The sequence below is a fragment of the Trametes versicolor genome (assembly GCF_000271585.1).
Source record: "Trametes versicolor FP-101664 SS1 unplaced genomic scaffold TRAVEscaffold_9, whole genome shotgun sequence".
Classification (NCBI taxonomy): domain Eukaryota; kingdom Fungi; phylum Basidiomycota; class Agaricomycetes; order Polyporales; family Polyporaceae; genus Trametes; species Trametes versicolor.
Window position 1 is genome coordinate 2,560,035 of NW_007360329.1, and position 24,194 is coordinate 2,584,228.

At 56.9% G+C, this 24,194-nt stretch overlaps 8 protein-coding genes across 8 annotated transcripts; 6 read left to right on the forward strand and 2 right to left on the reverse strand.

Moving 5' to 3' along the window:
• Positions 1-1,727: 1,727 nt before the first annotated feature.
• Positions 1,728-2,261, forward strand: TRAVEDRAFT_105379 (phosphatases II; the record flags this gene model as incomplete). Its single annotated transcript, XM_008043468.1, has 1 exon — positions 1,728-2,261. A coding segment is annotated over one exon (534 nt), but the record flags the coding sequence as incomplete, so codon positions are not given.
• An 886-nt stretch (positions 2,262-3,147) lies between these two features.
• TRAVEDRAFT_152837 (carbohydrate esterase family 9 protein) lies at positions 3,148-6,964 on the forward strand. Its single transcript, XM_008043469.1, has 18 exons — positions 3,148-3,414; positions 3,465-3,631; positions 3,694-3,717; positions 3,775-3,844; positions 3,895-3,966; positions 4,026-4,195; positions 4,250-4,272; positions 4,328-4,521; positions 4,582-4,629; positions 4,696-4,783; positions 4,838-4,956; positions 5,010-5,163; positions 5,216-5,227; positions 5,281-5,893; positions 5,950-6,211; positions 6,273-6,493; positions 6,552-6,675; positions 6,738-6,964. The coding sequence occupies exons 1-18, from the start codon at positions 3,238-3,240 to the stop codon at positions 6,933-6,935; spliced, it is 2,736 nt and encodes a 911-aa protein (XP_008041660.1). The 5' UTR covers positions 3,148-3,237; the 3' UTR covers positions 6,936-6,964.
• A 424-nt stretch (positions 6,965-7,388) lies between these two features.
• Positions 7,389-9,576, reverse strand: TRAVEDRAFT_50684 (uncharacterized protein; the record flags this gene model as incomplete). Its single annotated transcript, XM_008043019.1, has 4 exons — positions 7,389-7,997; positions 8,054-8,131; positions 8,189-8,356; positions 9,028-9,576. The coding sequence occupies 4 exons, from the start codon at positions 9,574-9,576 to the stop codon at positions 7,389-7,391; spliced, it is 1,404 nt and encodes a 467-aa protein (XP_008041210.1).
• Positions 9,577-13,186: 3,610 nt separating this feature from the next.
• TRAVEDRAFT_73793 (uncharacterized protein) lies at positions 13,187-14,425 on the forward strand (the record flags this gene model as incomplete). The annotated part of the gene is made up of 3 exons (XM_008043470.1): positions 13,187-13,461; positions 13,515-14,360; positions 14,410-14,425. The coding sequence occupies 2 exons, from the start codon at positions 13,187-13,189 to the stop codon at positions 14,323-14,325; spliced, it is 1,086 nt and encodes a 361-aa protein (XP_008041661.1). The 3' UTR covers positions 14,326-14,360; positions 14,410-14,425.
• A 901-nt stretch (positions 14,426-15,326) lies between these two features.
• TRAVEDRAFT_22520 (uncharacterized protein) lies at positions 15,327-16,236 on the reverse strand (the record flags this gene model as incomplete). Its single annotated transcript, XM_008042721.1, has 3 exons — positions 15,327-15,917; positions 15,980-16,057; positions 16,114-16,236. 3 exons carry the CDS (start codon positions 16,234-16,236, stop codon positions 15,327-15,329), a joined length of 792 nt encoding a protein of 263 aa, XP_008040912.1.
• Positions 16,237-19,578: 3,342 nt separating this feature from the next.
• Positions 19,579-20,710, forward strand: TRAVEDRAFT_50686 (uncharacterized protein; the record flags this gene model as incomplete). Its single annotated transcript, XM_008043020.1, has 2 exons — positions 19,579-19,859; positions 19,912-20,710. 2 exons carry the CDS (start codon positions 19,579-19,581, stop codon positions 20,708-20,710), a joined length of 1,080 nt encoding a protein of 359 aa, XP_008041211.1.
• A 385-nt stretch (positions 20,711-21,095) lies between these two features.
• Positions 21,096-22,275, forward strand: TRAVEDRAFT_50687 (uncharacterized protein; the record flags this gene model as incomplete). Its single annotated transcript, XM_008043021.1, has 2 exons — positions 21,096-21,409; positions 21,465-22,275. 2 exons carry the CDS (start codon positions 21,096-21,098, stop codon positions 22,273-22,275), a joined length of 1,125 nt encoding a protein of 374 aa, XP_008041212.1.
• Positions 22,276-22,744: 469 nt separating this feature from the next.
• TRAVEDRAFT_50688 (uncharacterized protein) lies at positions 22,745-23,886 on the forward strand (the record flags this gene model as incomplete). The annotated part of the gene is made up of 2 exons (XM_008043022.1): positions 22,745-23,019; positions 23,082-23,886. The coding sequence occupies 2 exons, from the start codon at positions 22,745-22,747 to the stop codon at positions 23,884-23,886; spliced, it is 1,080 nt and encodes a 359-aa protein (XP_008041213.1).
• Between the last annotated feature and the right edge of the window lie 308 nt (positions 23,887-24,194).

The following is a 24,194-nucleotide window of genomic DNA, read 5'->3' on the forward strand; positions in this document are numbered from 1 at the left end:
TCGGGATTATATACAGCATGATAATATTGGTACATACCATTTTGACGGTCGTTTTTATCAGCATGACGATCGGACCTCGTGCAGCATAAGGGTTCGATTTGTCTAGTCTCCTGGGTAGACGTACCGTGGAGCAAGCTCAACGGACCGTTTTGTCCAGCATATGGAGATCGTACCCCCAAATACGAGCCCAGTGCTGCCCAGTGGGTACCATTCTGCTCAGTCTTCCTCGACAGCCGCCGGCAGATACGGGTAGGCCGGCCGGGCAGCTGCCTCTTTTGTCAGCATAACGGATCGGACCTGCAGCGCCCTAAGGCCCATTATACAGCACATATTATCGGACATAGCTAGCCATAAGGGCCCAATATACCGCATGATTATCGGACATAAGGCCTGTTTACAGGTCATTTTGTACAGCACTATTATCGGACCTCTTGCAGCATAGGCGGGGGTCCTATGTGCATCGCGGGTCGGGGTGCCGAGCGCCTAGGGCGATGTCGGAGCGTTGTATGTCGGTGGACGTACCACGGCTCCGAGGATTCGTCCTGCATGGATCCGCTACTTCGCAGCGGGAAAGCGATGGCGCATCGTCGTGCCCACGCCCTGCCGATGCTGATAGGGTGTGAGCGTAAGATGCCTATTCTGCGGTTCTGCGCCGATGCCGGGGGCAATGAGGGAAGAACGTGCATACCCCAATGCATTGCGCCGCGATAGGCGACGATTGAGAGCTGCGATCGCGTCCATGGGACGCATCGTCGCTGTGCGTTTCGGTGCGCATACCACACGCTAGCAGCGGTGGGTCTCCGTGCCATGGAAGATATGCCATTCACATGCCCAACGCGCGCATAGCGGCGTGCCGTTATCTATGCGGCGCGTGCGGAAACGGAAGGCGTCTTGGGGGCAGCAACTCACCACAGACCACCACAGGGCGGGCACGCCTTGGCACGGCGTCTTCGCAGAATCGCACGGGCGCTGCACGAGGCTAGCAGACAGGCCTCGCGTCTTCCGCCTTCCGCTTGCAGGCTGCGCAGATAGTCACCGGGTCGCATCGCCCTGCGCTCAGAGCTTCCTCGGGCAGGGCGGCAGTGCGCGGGAGTGGGAGCAGGGTGGCAGGTTCTGCCGTTTGCGTCCGCGAAGATGAGCGCGTACCGCGATAAAGCTCTTAGAATGCGGCGGTGGAGCTGGCCCTGTGCAGTGGGGCCTAGAACGTGGCTGTCAAGCTTGGAAGTGGCGACCAGGCTTCGCCGAGACTGGTCGTAGTCGAGTACCGCGCACACAGCGACGAGACATGCAGAGCTGCGAGCGTCGTTGCCAGCATGAAGGATGGCGGAGAGGACAAGAAAACAATCGTGAGTGGACAGCCATGAAATGAGATCATGGAGCGCAGGCCAAGCGAGGCTAAGCGAGCGAGTGGAAGGGCCTCGCTTACGTTAGCCACGTGGATCGGGGTCCGCACCGGGGTGGTTGCGACCTAGCCGCCCTCCTTCTTCTCTTCCTCCCTCTTTGTCGCCTCGCACCTTTATAAAACCGAGCTGGCTCACGACCCTCACGACCCTCATCCGCCCTCATCGCTCACGACGACGACCACGACGACCACCATGGCTGTAGCTACCCGCGAAATGCTCAACAACCTCATCCCGCCCTCCCTCCGGCGCAACGACCGCCTCGCAATGGCACCCACACGACCACAGTCAGCCCCGGCTGCACACCGCTCCCTCCGCCACAAACCGCGGCCAATCCCCAACTCGTACTGGGCGACGCCCTATCTCGTCGCCTGCGAGTTCCCCTATTGCCCCATCGCCCCCGCCCAGCTCGCCCGCAGACACACCAAGCAGAAGCTAGACGCTCTGCTCCTGGCTGGGGTGCGCACATTCATCGACCTCACCGAGCCGCACGAGCTCTTCCCGTACTCGCCGCACCTCGCGCAGCGCTGCTACGACCTCGGCATCGACCCGCACGAGGTCGAGTACCACAACTTCCCGATCCCGGACCGCTGCCTGCCCGAGTCCGTCGACTTCGTGCGGCGCATCATGCACGTCCTGGGCGACAACGAGCAGCGCGGGCGCACCTGCGCGGTGCACTGCCGCGGGGGCATCGGCCGCACGGGCCTCATCGTCGGGTGCTGGCTCGTCGAGTGCGGGATCGCGCGCGACGGCGACGACGCGCTCCGCATGATCGCGGAGGAGTGGAAGACGGTCGAGAAGTGCAAGCGGTACCCGCTCAGCCCCGAGACCGGGCCCCAGCACGACTACGTGCGCACGTTCGAGCGTGCGGCGTGGATCGACGAGAAGCACGAGGTGCTCTGAGCGGCGGATCGTCGGTGAGCCCAGTCCAGCCTCCGCTCGAGACGGAGCACTGACTTCGTCTAGCTGCAGCCCACGACGATCGCGCCGACTGTACATACCTAATTTATTGCATCGTCTCTCTTCTCCTTCACGCACGCACGACTCGGTAGACCCCACGGACTGCGTCATCGTCCCCACATTTCCCCACATTTCTCTTTTCTATCTTCTCTCTCCATCCTGCTGTATCATTGTTTTCTCCTCGCATATCTCGTCTACTCGTGTCTCTGTCTCCCGCCCGGCTGTTCGCACAGGCGTCGGCATGGGCATAGACGTACGGTACATGTCTTGTATATCCCCTACATCGGTATAGTCGGCATGCGTGCTGGTAATGCGACACCTGAATTTGGAACCGGAATCTCGTACGATGACGTCCAGGCGCCTCCTCGATTAGGCTCGTGAACCAGCCTCACGTTCGGAGGCGGAAGACAATTCGATCGCCCCTTGCACTCGTCCCCCGATGTCGTCCTCGTCCACTCGTCTGCGCTCAGATCTATGTGTATATGCGCCTGAAAAACAGCTAGCCAATCGCCCACGACGCGGCACGGACGGCGCACGCTGCCCCGTGTCGCGTGGGCTGCCCCATATTGCGCCATGGGAGTTTCGCAAGCCTCGCTGATAACGCCGCTATATATACGGCCGCCGGCGATCCCACCGCGCCCTCGACGCTCGCGACCTCGACGATCGCCCATCTCCAGGGTTCTAGAGGGTTAGCGCGACACACCACAGGATGCCTCTCGAGCAGGAGGCCAAACTTAGGCTCCCTTCGCATGTCCGCGACACGGCGGCTGTGGGCGGACTACCGCCACCTGCTGCTCGCCCGCGGTCAAGGCTGAGGAGTCTCGCCCGCGTCCTCGCGGTCTTGACGCTCTCGCTCGCCCTCGTGCAGTATGTACGCATGTACGCGGACGTCGCTGGGGGCGCGGCGCGGAAGACGGTGAATGTGCCGCTCCGCGCGCAGGAGTACCTCGACAAGTGTGCGCTGCTGGAGGTCAAGCCGGGGCCGCCCCCGGACTTCAATGCGCGCGCGCGGTCAGATAGGTTCGTCCCCGGGACGAAGGCGACGCTGATCAAGGTGAGCGGAGGGCTACGAGGCGTTTTGGGAGGGGGGCTGACGGGTGGTAGAACGCGACGATCTGGACGGGGCGCGTGGGCGGGCTCGAGATCTTGCATGGGGATATCTTGCTCGATGCGGGCCTTATCAAACGCGTTGGTGTCATTGAGGAGAGCGAGCTTGAGGCGTATGCGGAATTGGCGCACGTCGACGCGCAGGGCAAATGGGTGTCTCCTGGGTAATCGCTGGTGTCTTATATGCGTCCGTGTTGTGACTGACCGAATGCTTGTGGCTTCGCAGAATCGTTGACCTGCACAGTCACTTGTGAGCCAGCCGCGTCTTTGGCGACTCTGGGCGGAATGCTGACGATCGCGCGTGCAGAGGCGTATACAACAATCCGCAGCTGCGCGGAGCGATGGACGTGAACTCCTTCAAGGGGCCCATACTTCCCGTACGCCCATTTCTCTTCATGCAGCATATAGTCGCTAATGGGTGATACAGTGGCTCCGCGCGCTCGACGGCCTGAACACGCACGACGACGCGTACCAGCTGAGTATCGCAGGCGGTGTCACCGTGAGCATCCAAGTTTGGATCTATGTAGTGCATAGGAAGAGGCTAAGGGCGCAAGCCAGACATCCCTCGTCCTCCCGGGATCTGCGAACGCGATCGGCGGGCAGGGCGTCGTGATCAAACTGCGCCCGCCGACGGACCGCTCGCCCACGGGCATGCTGCTCGAGAGCCCGTACGAGACGAATGGGACGGTCTATGACCCGCGCACGTTCTTCCGCTACCGCCAGATGAAGTATGTTCCCAAGCATGTTTTCGAGTTTATGAACCTCATATGATCACTGGCCAGACACGCATGCGGAGAGAACCCAGGTACAGTGCACACAAGCCCTGCATATACACTGCGTGTGCTAAGTGCTATGATCAGACCGAGTATACTCGGGCACGCGCATGGACACCGCGTGGGCGTTCCGCCAGGCGTACGAAAAGGCGCGGCAGATCAAGCAAGCGCAGGACGCCTTCTGCGCCAAGGCTTCGCAGGGAGAGTGGGCTGGGCTGGGTGAGTTCCCGGAGGAGCTGCAGTGGGAGGCTCTGGTCGACGTCTTGCGCGGACGCGTCAAGGTATAGTTCTCCTGTGCCAGATTGTGGAGGGCAACATCTGAAGGGGGCCGCGTCTGATAGGTCCATAACCACTGCTACGAGACTGTGGATCTGGACGACCTCGTGAGAGTAAGTCTATATGGATACATGCTGAGATATGCTGAGCCGGACGCGCGGCTGACTCCTTCACCGCAGATCACCAACGAGTTCAAGTTCTCGATCGCGGCTTTTCACCATGCGCACGAGACCTACCTTGTTCCCGAAACGCTCAAATCTGCGTATGGTACGCACAAATGCTGCGTGCGGCACTCTGGGCCGAACTGACGTAACGACATAGGGCATCCGCCGGCCGTCGCACTCTTCGCGACGAACGCGCGGTACAAGCGCGAGTCGTACCGCGGCTCAGAGTTTGCGCCTAAGATTCTCGCGGAGAACGGCCTCCAGGTCGTCTTGAAGGTAATCGCCGAAGGTTGAGTTGATATCCTATACAATGTACTAAAACTACCAAGTCGGATCACCCAGTGCTGAACTCGCGCCACCTTGTGTACGAGGCTCAGCAGGCGCATTTCTTCGGCTTGCCGCATAACCTTGCACTTGCTTCTGTTACGACGACGCCAGCGACTATTATTGGGCAAGAGCACAGAATCGGCTTCCTCAAAGAAGGTGGGCGATGTACGGGGTTTCTTCTTTGTGTCAAGCTAACAAGTACTTTTAGGATTTGACGCAGGTACGCTTGCATATTCGACCCGCCAACCTGCGATTGTGCTGATGATGCGACAGACCTAATCCTATGGGACAGCCACCCTCTCGCGCTCGGTGCGACACCGCAACAAGTCTGGATCGACGGCATCGCTCAGCTGGACGCACCCCACATCATCTCAAAACCTGCGGCCCTCCAAAAGAAGCCTGCGACTCCGAACTTTGACAAGGAGGCAGAAGAAACCTTAAAATACGATGGTCTGCCACCGCTCGATCCGAAACCCTCGAAGGCGCGCACTGTGGTCTTCACCAACGTCAGCGCCGTCTACTTGCGGGGAAACGACAGCGTCAGTGAGGTGTACGCGACGCGCACCGCGGCGGGATCAGCTGCTCCTGGCGTCGTAGTCGTGCGCGACGGGAAGATTGACTGCATCGGAGCACCCTCAAGTGCATGCGCATTCTCAGTTACGCGCGACGACGATGCAGACTTCATCGACCTCGAAGGCGGAGCGATATCGCCCGGGCTTGTCTCTACGGGCTCACCTCTCGGGCTAGAGGAGATCCGCTCCGAGTCGTCTACCCGGGATGGCCTCGTCCTGGATCCACTGACAAGTGTGATTCCCGAGATCGTCGGCGGCGAGGGTGCGCTTATCCGCGCTGCGGACGGCCTGCAATTCGGGACTCGCGACGCTCTGTGAGTGGTTATTCTATTCCTTCCAGATTTGCCTCTCATTCTCATCGTGGTATCAGGCTGGCCTACCGCTCTGGAGTGACCTCCGGCATCACCGCGCCTCAATCGGCTGGGTTCCTCGCTGGCCTCAGTGCCGCGTTCTCTACGGGTAGCCGCCACAAGCTCGAGAACGGCGCGTTGCTGCAGGATGTAGGTGCCCTGCATCTGTCCATCAGCCCCGTTGGCGTGCCCAGCGTGAGCACGCAGATCACTGCGCTTAGACACATATTGTTGGGAAAGACGAAGGGGGAGCTCGGACACGCTCTCGACGGCGTTAAGCAGGTGCGAAGATGTGCCGTCCTGGAATATTGGGTGGATATTTATTGATGTTCGGTCTTTTTAGGGAACTACTCCGCTGGCCATCCACATCCAGAGCGCGGACGCCATCGCGTCCGTGATCGTGCTCAAGTCCGAAGTCGAGGAAGCGCTTGGAAACAAGATCAAGGTGACCCTCGTGGGCGCGGCGGAGGCGCACCTGCTCGCGAAGGAGATCGCCCATGCCGGGATTGGGGTCATCATCTCTCCTACGCGGCCGTTCCCGCACCATTGGGAGAAACGACGACTGTATGTTGCCTCATCTTCACGTATATGCATGTTCTGATACGCTGTTTCCTCGTTACAGTCTTCCGGGTCCGCCGTTGTCCGCAAGAAACGCGATCACGGAGCTGCGCGCGCACAACGTGACTGTCGCCGTTGGCGTGAACGAGGCGTGGATGGTGCGCAACACACGCTTCGACGTCGCTTGGGTAAGTCTGTGCCCCATCATTGTGCAGGGAGGAGCGCTGACCGATGCATGGCGGGCGTGTAGGCGGCTCTTGAATCGGGCGGGGCGATCTCCAAGGCGGACGCGATCGCCCTCGCGTCGACGAATGTGGAGGAGTTGCTGGGAGTCAAGACGGACGAGCTGCAGAGCGACCTGGTCGCCACGCGCGGCGGTGACTTGCTTGACTTTTGTAAGGTTGTGGCGGTTGTTTCTCCCCGGCGCGGCGTCGTGGACATCATCTGAATGTATGCGTGAGGTCGTTCACTATATGCAAAGCGATGTTTGCCACAGAACACCAAGCCAACCGATCTTCCAAGTCTCAAAATTGTGCAATCGCAAAGGCCTAAGTCGATTTCTTTCCGTCTCGCCTTTGGTTCGGCAGTATTCGTATGAGGTCTTGTGGCATCTAATCCGGGATCCTCCTGAAATCAACCCTACGTTCAAGAGCCTCGCAAGCTATGCGACGATCGCTGGCGTAGATAGTACAATTGCTGGGTGTCAGTATCTTCGAGCAGAGCCTATCTGGACTTATGTACATCGACAATCGTCAGTCGGACGCAATGGGAGAACATTAGCCCCAAGACATGACATTCTAGCGTTGCCAAGTATCGGAGTCATACAGTTCGAAGTCAATTCGAGGTCGAATCCCTACCGTCCCCTCCCCCTCCTAGTCCATTCGCCACCCTCTCAACCCACTTAGGAAGCCTGGTCGAATTCTCTGAGCATCAGTTGGATGTGGAGACACAGGCGGCGGTGGACCATGGTCGATATCGCCGGCTTCTCCGATCGTGGGGTATACTGCACCGGCAGGCCATGTTCCTCCAGGAATGCCAGTTGCGTCTTCTCCCGTTGCAAACGCTCCTCCGGGATCTTCTTCTTCGAACCCGCATCGGAGCTTGCGCACTCCCACAGTGCCCTCCACACAGCGAGAAGTAACCCCGCCAACGGCGGGCAGTGGTGCTCCATGTGCTCCAGCAGCTTCTCTATCCCAAGTTCGCCCCAGTAGCATCCCAACCCCTGCCCATACGAGAGTCGTCGCCGTCGCGACTGCGCGAGTCCTTCTATACTTGTGGCCGAGAAAATCCGGGCGAACTCGTGCGTGATCTCTGCGTGCGCCGTGCTGTTTTCCGCCTGGAGCCCGGAGTCGTCGATGGTGCGCCGGTAGACGACGTACATGATCACCCAGCAGAAGGATTCTAGGTCGCTCGCGGTCGTATGGGGGATGCAGACCGTCTCTCCGGGGTGCGCTCTAGCTGCTTTCACGATAACATTTAGAAGCTTCGTCGCCATGAAGAACATCGTAACCTGGAAGTGAGGGCGAGTCAGAGTCTTGTAAAATGACGGCTAAGATGTTGGATCACTGGAGTTACGACAGTCTCTCGTGGGATGCTCTGCTGTAGAGAAATGGGTGCGGTGTCCACCCGAGATATCGAGGGGCTCTGCAAATCGAATGAGTCCCTTCTGTTCTTCTGTTACAGATGCGAGCATGCACGTACGGGCCGCTCATTCATCGAGGAGCCTGGGACAGCGGTTGAAGATGGCTCGCAGCCCTCGGTGTCGAGGTCTTGCTCGAGGATGGTCTCCTGAGAGTCGTCGCTATGCTTGCCCAGTATCATAGTCATCCTGATCACGGCAGCGCCGTGCTTCACGAGGCTAGTCTGGATCTATTTGATAAAGCATGAGCAGCCGTACATCCATGGGCCGGGGTTCCGAGAGGATACCAGACGTACAGCCTAACGCGTCGGCAAAGGTAAGTGTGTGCGGGTGCAGAAATCGACTGGGTACGAGGGAGAGTTAGCACTGGTAACCGACTCTTGAACACGCGCATCGGGAACGCGGTTGCAAGGTGTCGCCGCACGTGGCGGCATGATATTGCAGCAACGCGCCTCCAGGACTGTGATGTTCCTCAAGCTAAACGGAAATGGTGCAATGAGCTCTGATAATGAGTACTCACCGACCGAGAAAATGCACCCCGGAGTTAGGCGAACAAGATTGAACAGGATGATTTAACCAAAAGACCGCACCAACCATCAACTCGGATTGCTAGAAGGCTTGCCACGGTTGCGCTCCTGAGCATTTTTAAAATAGATAATCAGTCGTCTCACCCTGAAGCACCCCCCACAGTACTGAACAGTTGTTTACGCGTCCCACAGAGAGGGAAGATCGTACTAGTCACAATGGCGCGTCCGTTTCTTCAGTCGTGCCGCGCAGAGGCCTCTAGCGCTGCGAAGTATCGGAGTCGCCCGCAAGTCGGAGTCAATACAAAGTCGAATCCTTACCGTCCCATACCCTTTCTGCTCCATTCGCCATCCTCCCAAACTACTTAGGAATCCACTTTGCTGAGACGCTCGAGCATTAGTTGAATGCTGAGGCACAGGCGGCGGTAGACTATGGTCGGTATCGCCAGCTTCTTCGATCGTGGGGTATACAATGGCAACGGCAGGCCATGTTCCTTCTGGAATGCGAATTCGGCCTCCTCTTCTTGTATACGCGACTCCGGGATGTTCTTCGAATCCGCATCGGAGCTTGCGCATTCCCGGAGGGCCCTCCACGCGGCCAGAAGTAACCCCGACAACGGCCGGCAGTGGCTCTCCACGTACTCCAGTAGGTTTTGCATCCCGTCTGGGTCTAACACATCACCAACCAAGAGTAGTAGTCGCCGCTCCTGCGCCAATTCTCCCGGGTTCAGGGCTGAAAAGAGCCGGCCAAACTCTTCCTTGATCGCCTCCTGGGTCGCACGGTCCGTCGCTCGCAATGCTTCGTCCTCCAAGGCGCGCCTAAAAACGACATAAAGGATAACCCAGTAGAAGGACTCGACGTCGTGTTCGACAGCGCGGGTGGCCCAAAGCTGTCCGGCGGGGCTCGGTTCCGCTGTTTCCGACATTTTTTTCAGGAGCGACGTCGCCATGGAGAGCATAGATGTCTAACGGCTGAGCGTGAGTGTATGAACGATTCGAACCGAGTAGGAAGGCGTGGTTCGACTTGCCGGAGTGATAAAAACAGCCTCTTGTGGCTGGCTTCGTTGTATGGTGACGGCTGCGGTGTGTTCCCGTGCACTCCACTCCTAACAAAATGCGAGATAAATAGGAGCCGATTCGTTGGAGTGATTCCGTACGCACTGTCACGTTTGCTGCGACAGTTGAAGAAGCCTCGCATGGAGATGCAACGTCAGGGTGTCGCTCAATGACAGTCTTCACTCCCTCAGTGTCTTTGAGACAGCTTTTCGACATCTTGAACACGCCAACTTCGTCAATCGTTCGCACTGTGTTTCACAAGCTTCGTACGGATCTGGCACTGGCAACATGTGAGCGAACATGGGCGGCGACCGCCCGTCATGAGTCGTCGAAAGGATAGTGCACGTACAGTTGGTGGAGGTGTTTATCAGTGCAAAGGTCAACTATTACTGGCAAGGTTGATAACTTGAGAGCCCACCAGCATGCGTATGGGAAACGTGTTGGCAAGGTGTCGCCGCACGTGGCAACATCGTGAACTGCGTTATCTCGTTATGCTGAAAAGTATAACGATACCAGTAACTGGAATTTTGGATACTCACATGAGTAATACACTCGCAACGGAGAGACAGGCTTGGCGGGGAGGCCCACCAAGCACGCATAGAATTTCTCGGAGTCGCGAAGTTCTATGGTCCGCGGTGGAAACATACCTTCAGCCGATGTTCCCTAGAGCATTTGTTAGACAACGGAATACCATTTCACGTGGACAAGAAATGGTGTCGACCGCACTGCCCAGCATGTTGTCTCCGCCTCTTCCACTGTGGTCATGGTGGCGCGCAGAGAGGCGCATCGCGCTGGGCGCCTGTGGCCCGGCCCCTCATCCCCCTGCATTCATGACACTGGACGGTCTATTTGCTGGCACTCTTGGTAACTCACATCTCTGTTTATCGCTATGCTCATCGAGGTCTTCTAGGTAAATACAAGCCTGCCGTGTGCGAAGTTCAGTTCGATTGTAAGCCTCAAAAGCTTCGCTACGTACGGTCATGTCGGCAACCGCAAACCTCCAAACCACCCTACTCGGTGATACACGCTGCCAACCTAGAGGATTGATCAAGAACACATCTATAAAGCAACATTAAGAAGGGTATGGTCGCGGAGGAAGACGCGTTCAAAGGAATGTACGTGAGGTACGTCCATTCATTTCCCCCCCAACTCAATTTGCAACGTACGGCCTTGTTCGAGTTGTGGCGTATTATCCGCTCAGTGATAATGCCATACCATTTCAATCTGTAAAACGATGCGCCGTCCTCGAGGTGTTCAAGTGGGTATCCGGCCCCGGTTTCCCCTCGCTCCGAAGCTCGCTCTGCCTTTAGGCCATGGCTCACATACTCCACCCGGCGCATTGAATGGTGATGGTATGGAATACGACACTCTTCTTCGTCGAGGGCCGTAGTGCATGTATAGCATTCCTTAAGCCCGAGTGCCTTGCTGTTCTTACTCATCTCGCGGCGTTATCCGTGAAGTTCTGCATCATAGCGATCACCTCGGCGGACAAGGGCGCACATTCGAACCAAGCACCTTTTGTAAGGCGTGTCGATGATTTGTAACATCGGTAGTCCTCGATATACTCCATTAGCCTTGTGATCAAGATCAAGTTGCAGTCTGTTCCTGGAAATATCGCCGCCGATCTATGCTGTGGGCATTCTGCACCAATAAGATCGTTCTTGGGTGAGGGAATCGGGATCTTCTTTCACGAGGCTCCTCAGACGCACGGCGGAGACGCGTTCTATGAAAAAGGTCATTCAGCTGAACGATTTCAGATCGTCTACTTCCATGTTGTGATTTTGCGGCGTCTTGGGCGGTGACTAGGAACTGTTTTTCTCGTTGGACCTTGGTTGGCTTGCTCGAGCGTCCGCAAACACACGATGATTTGCGCCTATAGGATTACATTGACCGCCGTGCGCCTGTGTGGTGCTGTGTGGGTCGTGATAAATCGGCGTGGCAAATTCATTCATGTTTATGTGTTGTACTGTTCAATTTGCCGCGGCCGGCAATGTTTCTCCCAGGGTGTTCGTCCCTGCTTGTTCCTTCTGAGTTTTGTCGCCTTTCCACAATGGTGCTTCCGTTCGGATCCTAGCTTTGACGGTACGGGAACCATGAGTAGCCCGCTGACTGCATTAGCGCCCTTGCTCACGGACGGTACTGGAGTCACAGCTCGCTGACGGTATCAGAGCAAAAGCCCCGTATACCGTACGGGAGCCATGACCCGCGGACGGTACTGGAGTAGCAGCCCATTGGCAGTACGGGAACTACGGCCCACTGACCCCGCACGCATCGCAATTGAACGCGTACTCATATATGTTGGCCCATGGTATGTCGGCTCCAAAATAATAGCCTTCCTTCAGCTGTTCACGTCCTGATGGTATTTTTTTATAGTTTCTTCCCGGCCGGCCGGACGACTACCACGTCAATGCGCTCTCCCTACGCCGCGCTATCAGCATAATGGCACCAGACAGTATCACATACCGTAATCAGTGAACCCTCGCCGCCGATCGTCCGCTCTTGGGACGCTTTGACGTAGGCAATGGGGAGTACGCTACGCTGGGAAGCAGGAGCATGAGGATGGATGTAATCGGAGTGGGAGGCTTCGGTTCAGGATGTGGCGTTGTGGCGAAAAGGTGTGACGAGCGGCCGCAGCAGACAATCGAGGTGCGTACAAGGTGTTTTCCATGTTCTTAGCTGCCCCCATGGCGTCCTTCGTCGTGGCGGCCTCGGTGGGGCCGATCTCGGCGAATGTGGCGAGCTGTCGGAGAGCGAGGTGCACAGTGGCGCGGCGGTCGAACAAGGTTGCCGGGACCAAGTAGCGATGAGCAGGTCCCGCGATTGCGGGATAGGTCAGTGGGTAGTTGGGGGAGAAGCTACGTGAGGGAGGACAAGGAGCGATTCGAACAAGAGGGGCGTGTGCGCCGGGATTTATACCTGTGCGCCACAGTTCGCACTCTGCCGCGACTTTCCGGTCAGCCGCCATTGTGTCTGGGTCCGCGCCTTATCGTAGTCCATTACTCACTGCTTCTAGCGTAGACCTAGTGCCAACAGCCAGCCTCTCGCATGTTTCCACCGAAGACATAAGGCTGACCACTCGCGCGCCGGGCCCGACGACACCATCGCCGACATGACGCCTCCGGAGCAGTGTGGCGCACGCGCTCGTCCCCGCCGATTCTCCCCCATCCCTTCACTATCTACACATTCTCTTCGGCTGACTGCGATCGAGTGGCGTAGTTAGTTGAAGTGAGGATGATCGACGCCACAACGGCGCTGTGGCTGGCGTGCGCCACAAATATTGACGCTGACGCGCGACGCGTCGAGCACGTGCACGGCGCTAACCGCTCTCCTGCCGCGCGCCCAGAGGCCATAGCCCCTTGAACCTGTACCATCGTGAGTCCCTTTCTCCCTCACTCAAAGTGATCTCCGCGTGGACTTTCGGTAAATATCTTACCTAAATTTCCAAAGTAAATTGATTTTAGCGATTTCGAGTTACGCATCATGGAAAGCGGTGGACGACACCCTCAGCTCTACTTTTTAGACGGCGACGTTGTCCTCGGCGCACCCCTCCTTTGTTCCCTAGACGGGAAAGTAGACCAATACCAACTCTATCGCGTGCATAAGGCATATCTCGGGCACCACTCCGTGTTCTTCGCCAATCTATTCGCGGACGGGAGCGCGGGCCTAGGGCCAAAGTACGACGGCCAGCCTCTCGTTGAGGTGCTTGACAAGGCCGAAAATTTCTCCCGCCTCCTCACCTACCTATACAACCCTTTGTAAGTGCATCAATAAGTGCACAGTGTCATTATATTGACTCTTGAGCTCCCAGCGGGCCTCTGTTCAAACACTGGAGCCCTGACGCCCCTATGTCGCTTACCCCTATCATCCGCCTCGCCGACAAATATCTCATCGAGAGCCTTCGGACGGCCCTCATCGAGCAGGTCACCTCCGACTGGCCATGCACGCTCGCCGCCTGGGACGCAAGTGAAGGCGAGGCCAACGCAATACGAGACACCTACAAGCGGAGCGTCGTATCCAATTCGCACGCGACACGCTTCGCCGACCAGATCCCCGAGCCCGCCTCAGCCATCGTCTTCGCGCGGGAGTTCGCGTGCCCCGAAATCCTCCCCGCCGTCTTCTACCAGCTGTGCCGTATCGGCATCAAGGAGGAGTTTGAGCACAGGGAGAATTACTACCCCACCCGCAGCGGACGGCTCGCGTGCTGGGCGCTGCTGGGCCGCGAGGACCTCACGCGCTACCTCCACGGATGCGATGCGCTCGAGACGTACTGCAAGGAATTGCGGAGGAAGTTCGCAGAGGGGGACTCGGTGGCCGAAGGCTGCGTCCCGATGTGGGCGCGCCCCGAACTGGGGCCGACGCGCGAGGACGAGAAGGACCGGACGGGCTGGCCGTGCTACGCGTTCGCGGAGCGCATTCTGCAGCTTGCGTGGCCCGAAGACGGGGAGCGCGAGCCTCTTGAGGGGCTGCTCAAGCTGCTCGAGTACGAGAGGCTGCCGGATGTTAGGAAGGACCGCCCGCGTGGGTTTTGTGAGGACTGTGATTGGGGATTTCACGGGTGGCTCAGGGCGGAGCGGCAGATGCTTTGGGATAGGCTCCCGGAGCTGTTTCAACTATCATGATTGCAAGCTCCACGGACTCCGAGATCATTACAGAGGTGCGTGAGTTGGACATGCCTCTTGAATATTACTGAATTGTATCAACAGTGCACGTACTACATCGTTGTTTGAGAGACTAGTCCGCACTAGCCCCGATGCTACTAAAGAGCCTAGTGGATGTATGACATCCCTGGAGTCCAATGTTCACTGGTGGCGTCTTCCGTGAATTGTTCCTGCTCGGCGAGCGCCTTCGTGGAAACGGGCGAAAAGTCTAAGAGATACTCACTCAGCCCCGATACCGGGCCCCAGTACGACTACGTGCGTTGAAGGTGCAGCGCAGATCGACGAGAAGCATGAGGTACTTTGAGGGCGGGTCGTTGGTGAGCCCTGTCCAGCCTCTGCGCCATTGTGACACCTCTGCGGCTTCAGTTCTGCCTATGTCGACAAGAAACGAGCTCACGGAGCTGCGCTCCCACGACGGGATGGTGGCAGTTGGCGTGAACGAAGCATGTTCAGCCCGCAATACGCTCTTCCACGTTAATTAGGTCAGTCTGAGTGACGCAACATCACTGCGAAGAGCGCTAACGCGCCCACTTTGTAGACGGCACTCGAGTACTATAGGGCAAGGCGATGTGCAAGGCGAATGCGCTCGCGCTCGCGTCGACGTATGTGGAGAGGCTGCTTAGAGTCAAGACGGAATATATGCAGAGCCACCTGGTCGAGACGCACGGTGGGGACCTGCTCGATTTTAGCACGGTAGTGACTTTCGCGTCTCCTGGGCGGCTGTGCGGCGTGGTGGTTTCGTCAGAGTATGTGCGAGATCATTCATTCCATGCAAAGCGACCTTCTTCTGATTGACCCTGATGCAGGTGTTCGCTGAAAGGACAGACAAACCAAGTTCCGGCCATGCCACCATGATCATAACTGCATGATTCAGAATCACAGGTTTATACATCCATATATCCCAGCGCCTACGGCCAGAAGTCCCTTTCCCCGCCAGTCGACTCTTCGTCCACCCGATCCGCTCAGAAAGCCACATCGAGCTGTTCGAGCATCCGGTTGATAGTGACGATTAAATCACAATGATAGATCGCCTCCGACTCCTCCGGCCGTGGGCTGCACTCCGACTGCGGTAGGCCGCGTCGCCGTAAGTCTTCGTTTAGTGCCGTCAATTCGGCCTGTGCGTATGCGATATGCCATTCTGGGACTTCCGGGGGAATCCAGCTTGCGCACTCCCGAAGTGCTCTCCACATGACCAGGAGTAAACCCGCCAGCGGCTTGCAGTGTTGCTCATGGTGGCGCAGTAGCTTCCCCATCCCCCGTGCGGCTATCACATTCCCACTCAGTAGTCGTCGTTGTCGCTCCTCCGCCAGTTGACTTGTGCTTACAGCGAAGAAGAGCGAGTTGAACTCGGCCCTGATCGCCGCGTGTGCTACGTCGCGAGCTGGTTGTTCCTCGTCCTGGAGTGTGCGCCTATAGACAACGTATAGAATCACCCAATAGAAGGATTCGAGATCTTGTTCGACGGCGCGGGTGATCTGAATTCTGGGGTTCCCTACAACGGCCGCTTGCGAGATGGTATGAAGGATCTTCGTTGCCATGAACATCATCGTTCCCTATACCAGGTTTTGATTGACAGTTATTGAAGGCTGGCGGTCAGGTAGAGATAGAAACTCACTCCAGTTACGAGGACCTCTCCCGACCGACTCTCCTGTTGAGATTCGGCAGCGATAGATTCCTGGGAGTTCGAAGGCCACTAAACGCGGGACGCATTTTAGTGGTTGATAGGCGTAAACATCGCCATGTACGCACGAGTTGTTGACTCGTCGGAGAGTCGATGCCAGAAGCGGAAGAAGGAGCGTAGTCCTTAGTGCAGGCATGTTGCTCGATAGAAGCTCTAGACGCATTGCTATGCTTGTTGTATGTTGCAGACATCGTACTGGCCTTGGCGTTATTAGCTTTCGTAGTCTGGATTGTACTTCACGAGATTCGTGCAGATCTACGGGGGCGAAGTGTGAGCAACGTGCGCCGTCCATACATAACTTACCGCCGTGAGTGTTCGAGAGAATAGCGCACGTACAGCCTAACACACCAGCGAAGGTGAACCAGTGTGTTTGAAAGAGTAAAGAGATCAAAAACCGTAAGACAGAGAGTTGTTGAAGGGCCTGCGTATGAGAAACGCGGTTGCAAGGCGTTGTGCAGGTGTCACCGCACGTGGCAACGTGTTACAGGCAACGGCCTCCGCAAGCTGCGATGTCTGAACACGCTAGGTAGTGAACATCCGGATCGCGCTTATCATTGTCATTCACCGAAATGATACACCAGCAGTGAGGAATATATAGGTCAGCGAGGAGACTACAGGTACCGATGGACTCGCCATGGTGGCACTTCTACCGTGGCGATGTGGCGGCCCGGGTGGCATTCCTAAGAACGTTTTGCACAGGGAGAAATTTCCTGGTATACATCGCAAAGAGGTATCGAAGATCGTACTGGTCATACTAGTCACAATGGCGCTGCCAGTTCCTCAGTCGTGACGGTAGAGAAGAGCAAGAGGAACATATAGGCGCCCACTGCACAAACAGCATCGGCTTTCCCGGGCCGTTACCGGCCCCGAGAAAGTCGGGTAGGCCGCAGGCGTCTAATCCCACTCATCCTCCTGGATATCCATGGCACCGGACAGCGTGCTTGCTGGCATTCTTGGTAACTCGCAGCTTATTCTATTGCTATGCTCGTCGAAATCTTCTAGCTAGAAAATACAAGCTTTCCGTGTGCGAAGTTCGACTGGATTGCAGGTCTCAAACACCAAGTCGCCACGTACTGTTCTGTCGGCAGCCGTAACCTTGGCCGCACCGCCTTGCACCGTAGCTCTGCGGACCAAACCCTGGTTAAAGCTACTGTATATAAAGCATACATTGCAAAGATGCGGATGGTTGCGGCAGATAGACCCACAAGCGAATGCACGAGGTACGTTTCCTCATTTCCTTCTGCACTCGGTTTGCGCCATGTGGCATGGCCCTAGAAGAAGCATCAGACACATCTGAGCGGTCATACCATGGCATTGCCATTTTTTGGGATGATTTCCTGTCTTGAAAATGTTCAAGTGGGTAACCATCTCCGGTTTTCCCTCGTTCCGAAGCTCGCCTCGCTAGGCGAAGGCTCGCATGTTACAGCGAGCGTGTTGAATTGTGGCTTTCGAGAGAATGGCGCTCTTCTTCGTGGAGGCCTGTAGTGCATGTGTGGTATTCGTAGAACTCAAGTTCCTCGCGGTTATTGTTACACTTGCGGCGTCTGCCACGATCTTTTGCAGAGCGACAGTCACATGCGCAGACGAAGGCACGCATTTGAGACATCTTCGACGATGTGCGCCAATGTTTTCTAACGTTCGTGTCCCTCGTTGTGCTCGATCAACCTTGCGATCGAGTTTGAGTTGCGTGCTTTTCCTGGAAATATGACCGATCAATGTTGCGGGTACTCCGTACTAGGAAGATCTTTTTTGGGCAAATGAACTTTGGTCTTCTCCAAGGTCGCCGTGACCAGGCTGCGTTGTGCATGATGAAAGCGACCAGCCAGCCGCGCTATCCCAGATCGCCTGCCACGCTGTTTAGGAACCATTTTCCTCGTTTGACCTTGGCTGGTATTTCGAGTGTTTGCAAACTTACTTAACACACGATTCTCTGCGCCGACAGGGCGATATTGACCGCCGTCCACGCCTATGTGGTGTCGTAATCCAAGGGCGTATTCATTCGGGTCCATGTGTCGGGTCCAAGTATCATGCAGTTCAATTTCCAGGGGCCAGCGGTATTTTGTCCAGGGTGCTTGCCACTGCTTGTTCCTTCGGAGTTCCATTGCCTTCCCAAGGTGGCGCTTCTGTCCTGCTTCGGGCCTTGACGGTACGAGGACCAAGAGTAGCCCGCTGACTGCACCAGTGCCCTTACTCACGGACGGTACTGGAGACATAGCTCGCTGACGGTATTGGGGCAAAAGCCCATGTACCGTGCGGGAGCCATGACCCACGGACGGTACTGGAGTAGCAGCCCGCGGCAGTACGGGAGCTACGGCCCCCTAACCCCGCGCGCATCGACCCCGCGCGCATAACAATCGAGCGCGTTCTCATGTATGTTGTCCAATGGTATGTCGGTTCCACAACAGTAGCCTTCCTGCAGCTATTCGAGTTCTGATTGAAGTTGCTTATAGTTCCTTGCTGGCAGGACGTGCCGCCGCAGTGCGATGCCTGTGCGCCGCGCGATCAGCATAATGGGACCAGGCGGTATCACATACCGTGACCAGAGAATCCTCGCCGATGACCGTCCACTCTTGGGCAGCTTTGACGGAGGCAATGAGGAGTACGCCACTCTGAACGGTAGCAGGATGAGGATTGTGTTGATCGGAGTGGGAGGCTTTGGGTCGGATGTGGCATCGTACCGGAAAGGTGGGGCGAGTGGCCGCGTCGGACAACTGAGGTGCGTACAAGGTGTTTTTCATGTTCTAAGTGTTCCCCAGGCGTCCTTCTCCGTTGCGGCCTCATGAGTCGACCCCCGTGAATGTGGCGAGCTCTTAGAGAGTGGGGCGCGCAGTGGCGCGACGATTGAAAGGGGTTCGCTTGGACCGAGTAGCGGTGAACACGTCCTGCGACAGCGGGAGAGGGCGGAGGAAAGGCTGAGGGCAGCTACACGGGAGAGGACAAGGGGCGATTTGAGCAAGAGGGGCGTGTGCGCGGGGATTTATACCTATGCGCCGCAGTTCGCACTCCGCCGCGATTTTCCGGTCAGCCGCTATTGTGTCCAGGTCTGCCTCTTATCGCAACATATCACTCACTACTTCCAACGTAGATCTAGTGCCAACAACCAGACTCTCGAATGTTTCCATCGAAGACTTGAGGCTGACCGCTCGCGCGTCGGGCCCGAAGACACCCTCCGCCGACACCCAGATCAGTGTGGCGCGCGCATCCCTACCCGCCGATTCTTCCCCATCCCTCCAAGATCTACACCTTCTCTTCGGCTTACCGCGATCGAGCTGCATAGTTGGTTGAAGTGAGGATGATCGACGCCACATCGGCGCTGTGGCGAGCATGCGCCACAACGCGACATTGACGCCGACGCGCGACGCGTCGGGCACGTGAAGGGCGCTAACTGTCCTCCTGAGGGTCGTCGCTCCTTAGCCTTGTACCGGTGAGTTTATTTCGCTCGCCGCTCGCTGAGCATCACTATGTCTGTTTATAACTCTTACTTATCAGCATACTAAAGGTTTATAGCTCAAAACGGTCTCGAGCTACCCATCATGAACTCGGAAAGTGGCGAACGACATCCTCAGCTCTACTTTCCGGATGGCGATGTTGTTCTTCGCGCACCCCTCCTTCGCTCCCTGGATGACAAAGTGGAGAAGCACCAACTTTATCGCGTACATAAGGCACACCTCGCCCATTACTCTGTGATGTCCGCCAATATGTTCGCCGATGGAGATGCGGGGCTAGGTCCAACGTACGACGGTCAGCCTCTCGTCGAGCTGTCTGACGAGGCAGAAAGTCTATCTTGCCTCCTCACATACTTCTACAACCCTTTGTGAGTCCATTGATACGTCCACGCTGCTGTTATACTAACTCGCGGACCCCAGTGAACCTTTGTGCACACGCTGGGACCCCAACGCCCCTATCCTGCTATCCCCTGTCATCCGCCTCGCAGACAAATACGTTGTTGAGGGTCTCCGTGCATCCCTCATCAAGCGCGTCGTCTCCGACTGGCCATGCACGCTCGCTGCCTGGGACGCCAGCGAAGGCGAGGCCAACGCGATCCTCAAGCATCGTGTGCTGTCTGGTACCAACACGGGCCGCTTCGTCGACCAGATCCCGGAACCCGCCGCCGCCATTGCGTTCGCGCGCGAGTTCGGCTGCACAGAGATACTCCCCGCCGCGTTCTACCAGCTGTGCCGCATCAACATCAAGGAGGACTTCGAGCAAACGGACCATTCCTATCTCAAGTACAAGCGGCTCGCGCGGTGGAGCCTCCTGGACCTCGAGAACATCACGCGCTACCTCCATGGGCGCGAAGAGCTCCGGACCTACTGCAAATATATCAGGCGTGCGTTCGACGAGGGAGAGCCGCTGTTTTACGGGTGTATCCCGTATTGGGCGTTCCCTGATTGCCCGTGGGTGGTACCGGAGGAGGAGAAGGATCGCAGTGAGCGGCCGTGCTACGCCTTTGCAGAACGTATCCTGCAGCTTGCGTGGCCCGAGGACGAAGAGTGCGACCCCCTCGACGGACTGCTTAGGCTCCTCGACTACGAAAGCCTACCCGAAGTCAAGAAGGGTTATCCCAAAGGTTTTTGCGAGAAATGCGGCTGGGAGTTCGGCGAGTGGCTTAGACGCAATCGGCAGGGTCTCTGGAATAGACTACCACAACTCTTTCACCTATAAACATAATCGCACTCTCCGCGGACTTGCACGCACCACACTGTAACATTCGGGATTGGTTCGCGGCGGCCCCGCGCTTGCCCTGGCGTTCTAAACTGTCGAACATTTATTGATCACCTATCATGGATGTTCGAACGTTCGAAAGTAGATTAGTCACGCAAGTAGCTAGTACGGGGGAATCAAACGCCACGCTCACCGGGACCGGCCTCCGAGTCAGGCTTAATTGAGGCTGTGCGCAGAGTCCGGCGCTAAAAGAAGCGACATGGAGCGCTATGAGCGTTGTGGCGACTCTGCTCTGCTCTGCTCTCGCCCTCATATCCTTATACCTATCTGGCACAGTCGCCGCGCAATACATCCAATTCCATCGCCGTATCATCGCCGCAGAGACATGGCTGTTGAGGAACGTCACCCTCGGCTGTATTTTCCTGACGGCGACGTCGTTCTCCGCGTCCTCGTTTCCGACGGATGCAAACTTGCGGAAAACGACTCGATGGACACGAACTCCGAGTCAGGCACCGTCAAGAAGTACCAGCACTTCCGTGTTCACCAGCTCCTACTCAAGCTTCATCTGGTCGCCTTCGCCAACCTATTTGCCGACGCCACAGCTAGCCATGAGCCGAAGTACGACGGACAACCCCTTTTAGACTTGCCGGACAGGGCGGAGGACCTTGCGCTTCTGTTAGAGATGGTATACAACCTACCGTACGCGAGGCTATATGGGAATCAGGGGAAGGAGTGTTTACGGTATCTATTTTAGCTCGAATCCTCTACGCAAACAGAATCCCCGCAAGGCAGTCGAACTCTCTGGCGTCATTCGTCTCGCGGACAAATACGTCGGTGATGAACTTCGAGCACAGCTCATCCAACACGTCACGGAGGGGTGGCCGACGACTCTTCACGAGTGGGACGTCCGGGAGGGAGAAGCAAGCGCCATCACCACATCACTGGCCCGCACAAACCGCCTTAGGCGTCGAAGTACAGGTCCATACCTCGCCGACGTCATGCCCGAGCCGGCCTCCGCGATAATGTTCGCCCAAGAGTTTGGATGCCATGAGATCCTCCCCGCAGCGTACTACCAGCTGGCCCGCATCAGCGTCAAGGCTGACTTGGACAAGCGTAATGCCGACCGTTCACAGCGCCTCGCTCGATGGTCTGCACTAGACAACAGCAGCCTTCTTCGTCACCTCCACGGTCGGGAAGCCCTCGAGGAGTACTCCGACAGTTTTGCTCGACTCGATTACGGTCTTGGCAGTACACTGGATAGCGCGTGCGTTCCTTGGTGGATCACAACTCCGCAAGTGGTTCCGCAGTCGGTGATCGACGCGGACACGCGGAAGTATCCCTGCTACGACTACGCAATGCGTCACATCGACACAGTGTGGCCGGCCAAGGACTATCGCGACCCCCTGACGGGATTATCCAAGATTCTCGACTACAAGCGCGCCGACGAGGACAATGAGGACGGGCTGTGCGAGGAATGCCAGAGCACATTCTCTGAGCGAGTCATATCCGAGCGCTTGAGACTCTGGAAGAAACTTCCGCACTTCTTCCAGCTAAAGGAAGGGTAGTATGGTGAGCAAAATAACATCGTCTTATATGGTACCGACGTCAACCAGGTCTGCGCATGAACAGGGAACAGAGACTCACACAAAGTCAGTATCACCGGCAGGATCATGACGATAGACACTCACCGACGATACCTAGCCGCTACAAGTGTCCTTCGTCGTTATGCGTCATCTCTCAGTGCTCGCTGCCAGGAATACATTTCTTCAACATACTCTTGTGGCACAAGACTCGGGGTTCGAGCTTGCAAAAGTCTGTTTCCGTCAGCTCCGCGCAGCGTGCCTGGCAAGTCAGTTCTCACGAGTTTGATGGCCATGCTAAGATGCCGACGAAGCTCTTTCTCTCTACGCCTCCGAGTCTACGCCCAACCGCGTCTCTACTTACGGGCCACATACACTCGCTCATAATCCTCAGCTTACAGGTATCTCTCTGGCCGGTCACCTTGCGCTAAACACACAATTCGAGCTTGATCAGATGTCCGAAGACGTCGAAAGGCACTCTGAGCTCTACTACCCTACAGGAGATGTCGTACTTCGCGCTGCTCTCCCATCCGCCCAAGGCGGCGCGCCCAGATTTCAGATGTTCAGGGTCCACAAAGTAATCCTAGGCCTTCAATCTGACGCCTTCTCAAACTTGTTCGCCGACGCGTCTGCTGGTCTTGGGCCGACCTATGACGACGTGCCGATGGTGGAGATGCCGGACAGGGCGGAAGATCTATCAGGTCTTCTTGATTGCGTTTACCACCCATCGTGAGTACTCAGACGTTGGGACTCAGACAAGATTTCTCTCTGACGATCTGTAAACTCATCAGCCATTACTACCTTTCTCGGCGGACTCGGCGCTACAAGACCGCGCTCGAACTGAGCGGTATCGTTCGCCTTGCGGACAAATACCTGCTCGACTCTCTCCGAGCCAACCTCGTGCAGAGAGTCATCGATGAATGGCCCAAAGATCTCCTCGAATGGGACATACGTGAAGCGGAGCTCGAGAAGATCAAGACGGCCATCATGTGCGGATCGTCGGAGCAGAGCCAGCACTTCATGGACTGCATGCCCGAGCCCGCGTCCGCAATCATGTTCGCCGAGGAGTTCGGATGTCACGAAGTACTCCCCGCTGCGTTTTGTTCCCTCGCACGCGTCAACGTCCATGACAAGTGGGAAGACATCCCTGCGGACGGCGGCTACACAAGCATGCTTTTCGCCAGATGGACACTGTTGGATAGCAAGAACCTCTTGCGGTTCATCCGCGGGTGCGATCATCTGGACAACCATCACGCGATGATTTCACGGTCCATCCAGAATGGGTTGATGCTCAGTCCTTCCTGCGTCCCTTGGTGGACGTCGGAGAAGCCCTTGGACCCCTCCCGCGCTCGTGACGATGAACCATACCCGTGTCTCCGCTTTATCAAGAGGCTGCGAGACGCCGCTTGGACCTACGAACGCGACCCAATGGGCGGGTTCCAGAAACTTCTCGACCGCACAAACGCCCCGAGGCCTTCGGATGCCTTCTTGCGCGACCTCTGCGCGCCCTGCCATGGCGCGTTCCGCCATTGGGTCCTGGATCAGCGCGAGAGCTTGTGGGAACAGATTCCGCACATCTTCGAGCTCGAACAGTAGGTATGTTAATCTGCCCTCGAGTTGGCCTTTGCCTCTTCTGCGCTCGGTTTCAACGTGGCTGACTGGCGCGAATCGCTTTACAGAGCGATCTTGCGCATGGTGGCGCATACCCAGTTCCACTACCGACTCGATATCTTCAGTGACTATCATGCCGACATGTACGACATTGACCTGCTGGGGGCTTTATGTAGGACTGCGTGGAAGCGATAGCATGCTGGGCTCTTTGATTTATAAGGTAGTATGCGCGGATAGTGCCGCTCCTTCTCCTTCGTTAAAACCTTAACCTTTATACGCTCATCTGCAATTAC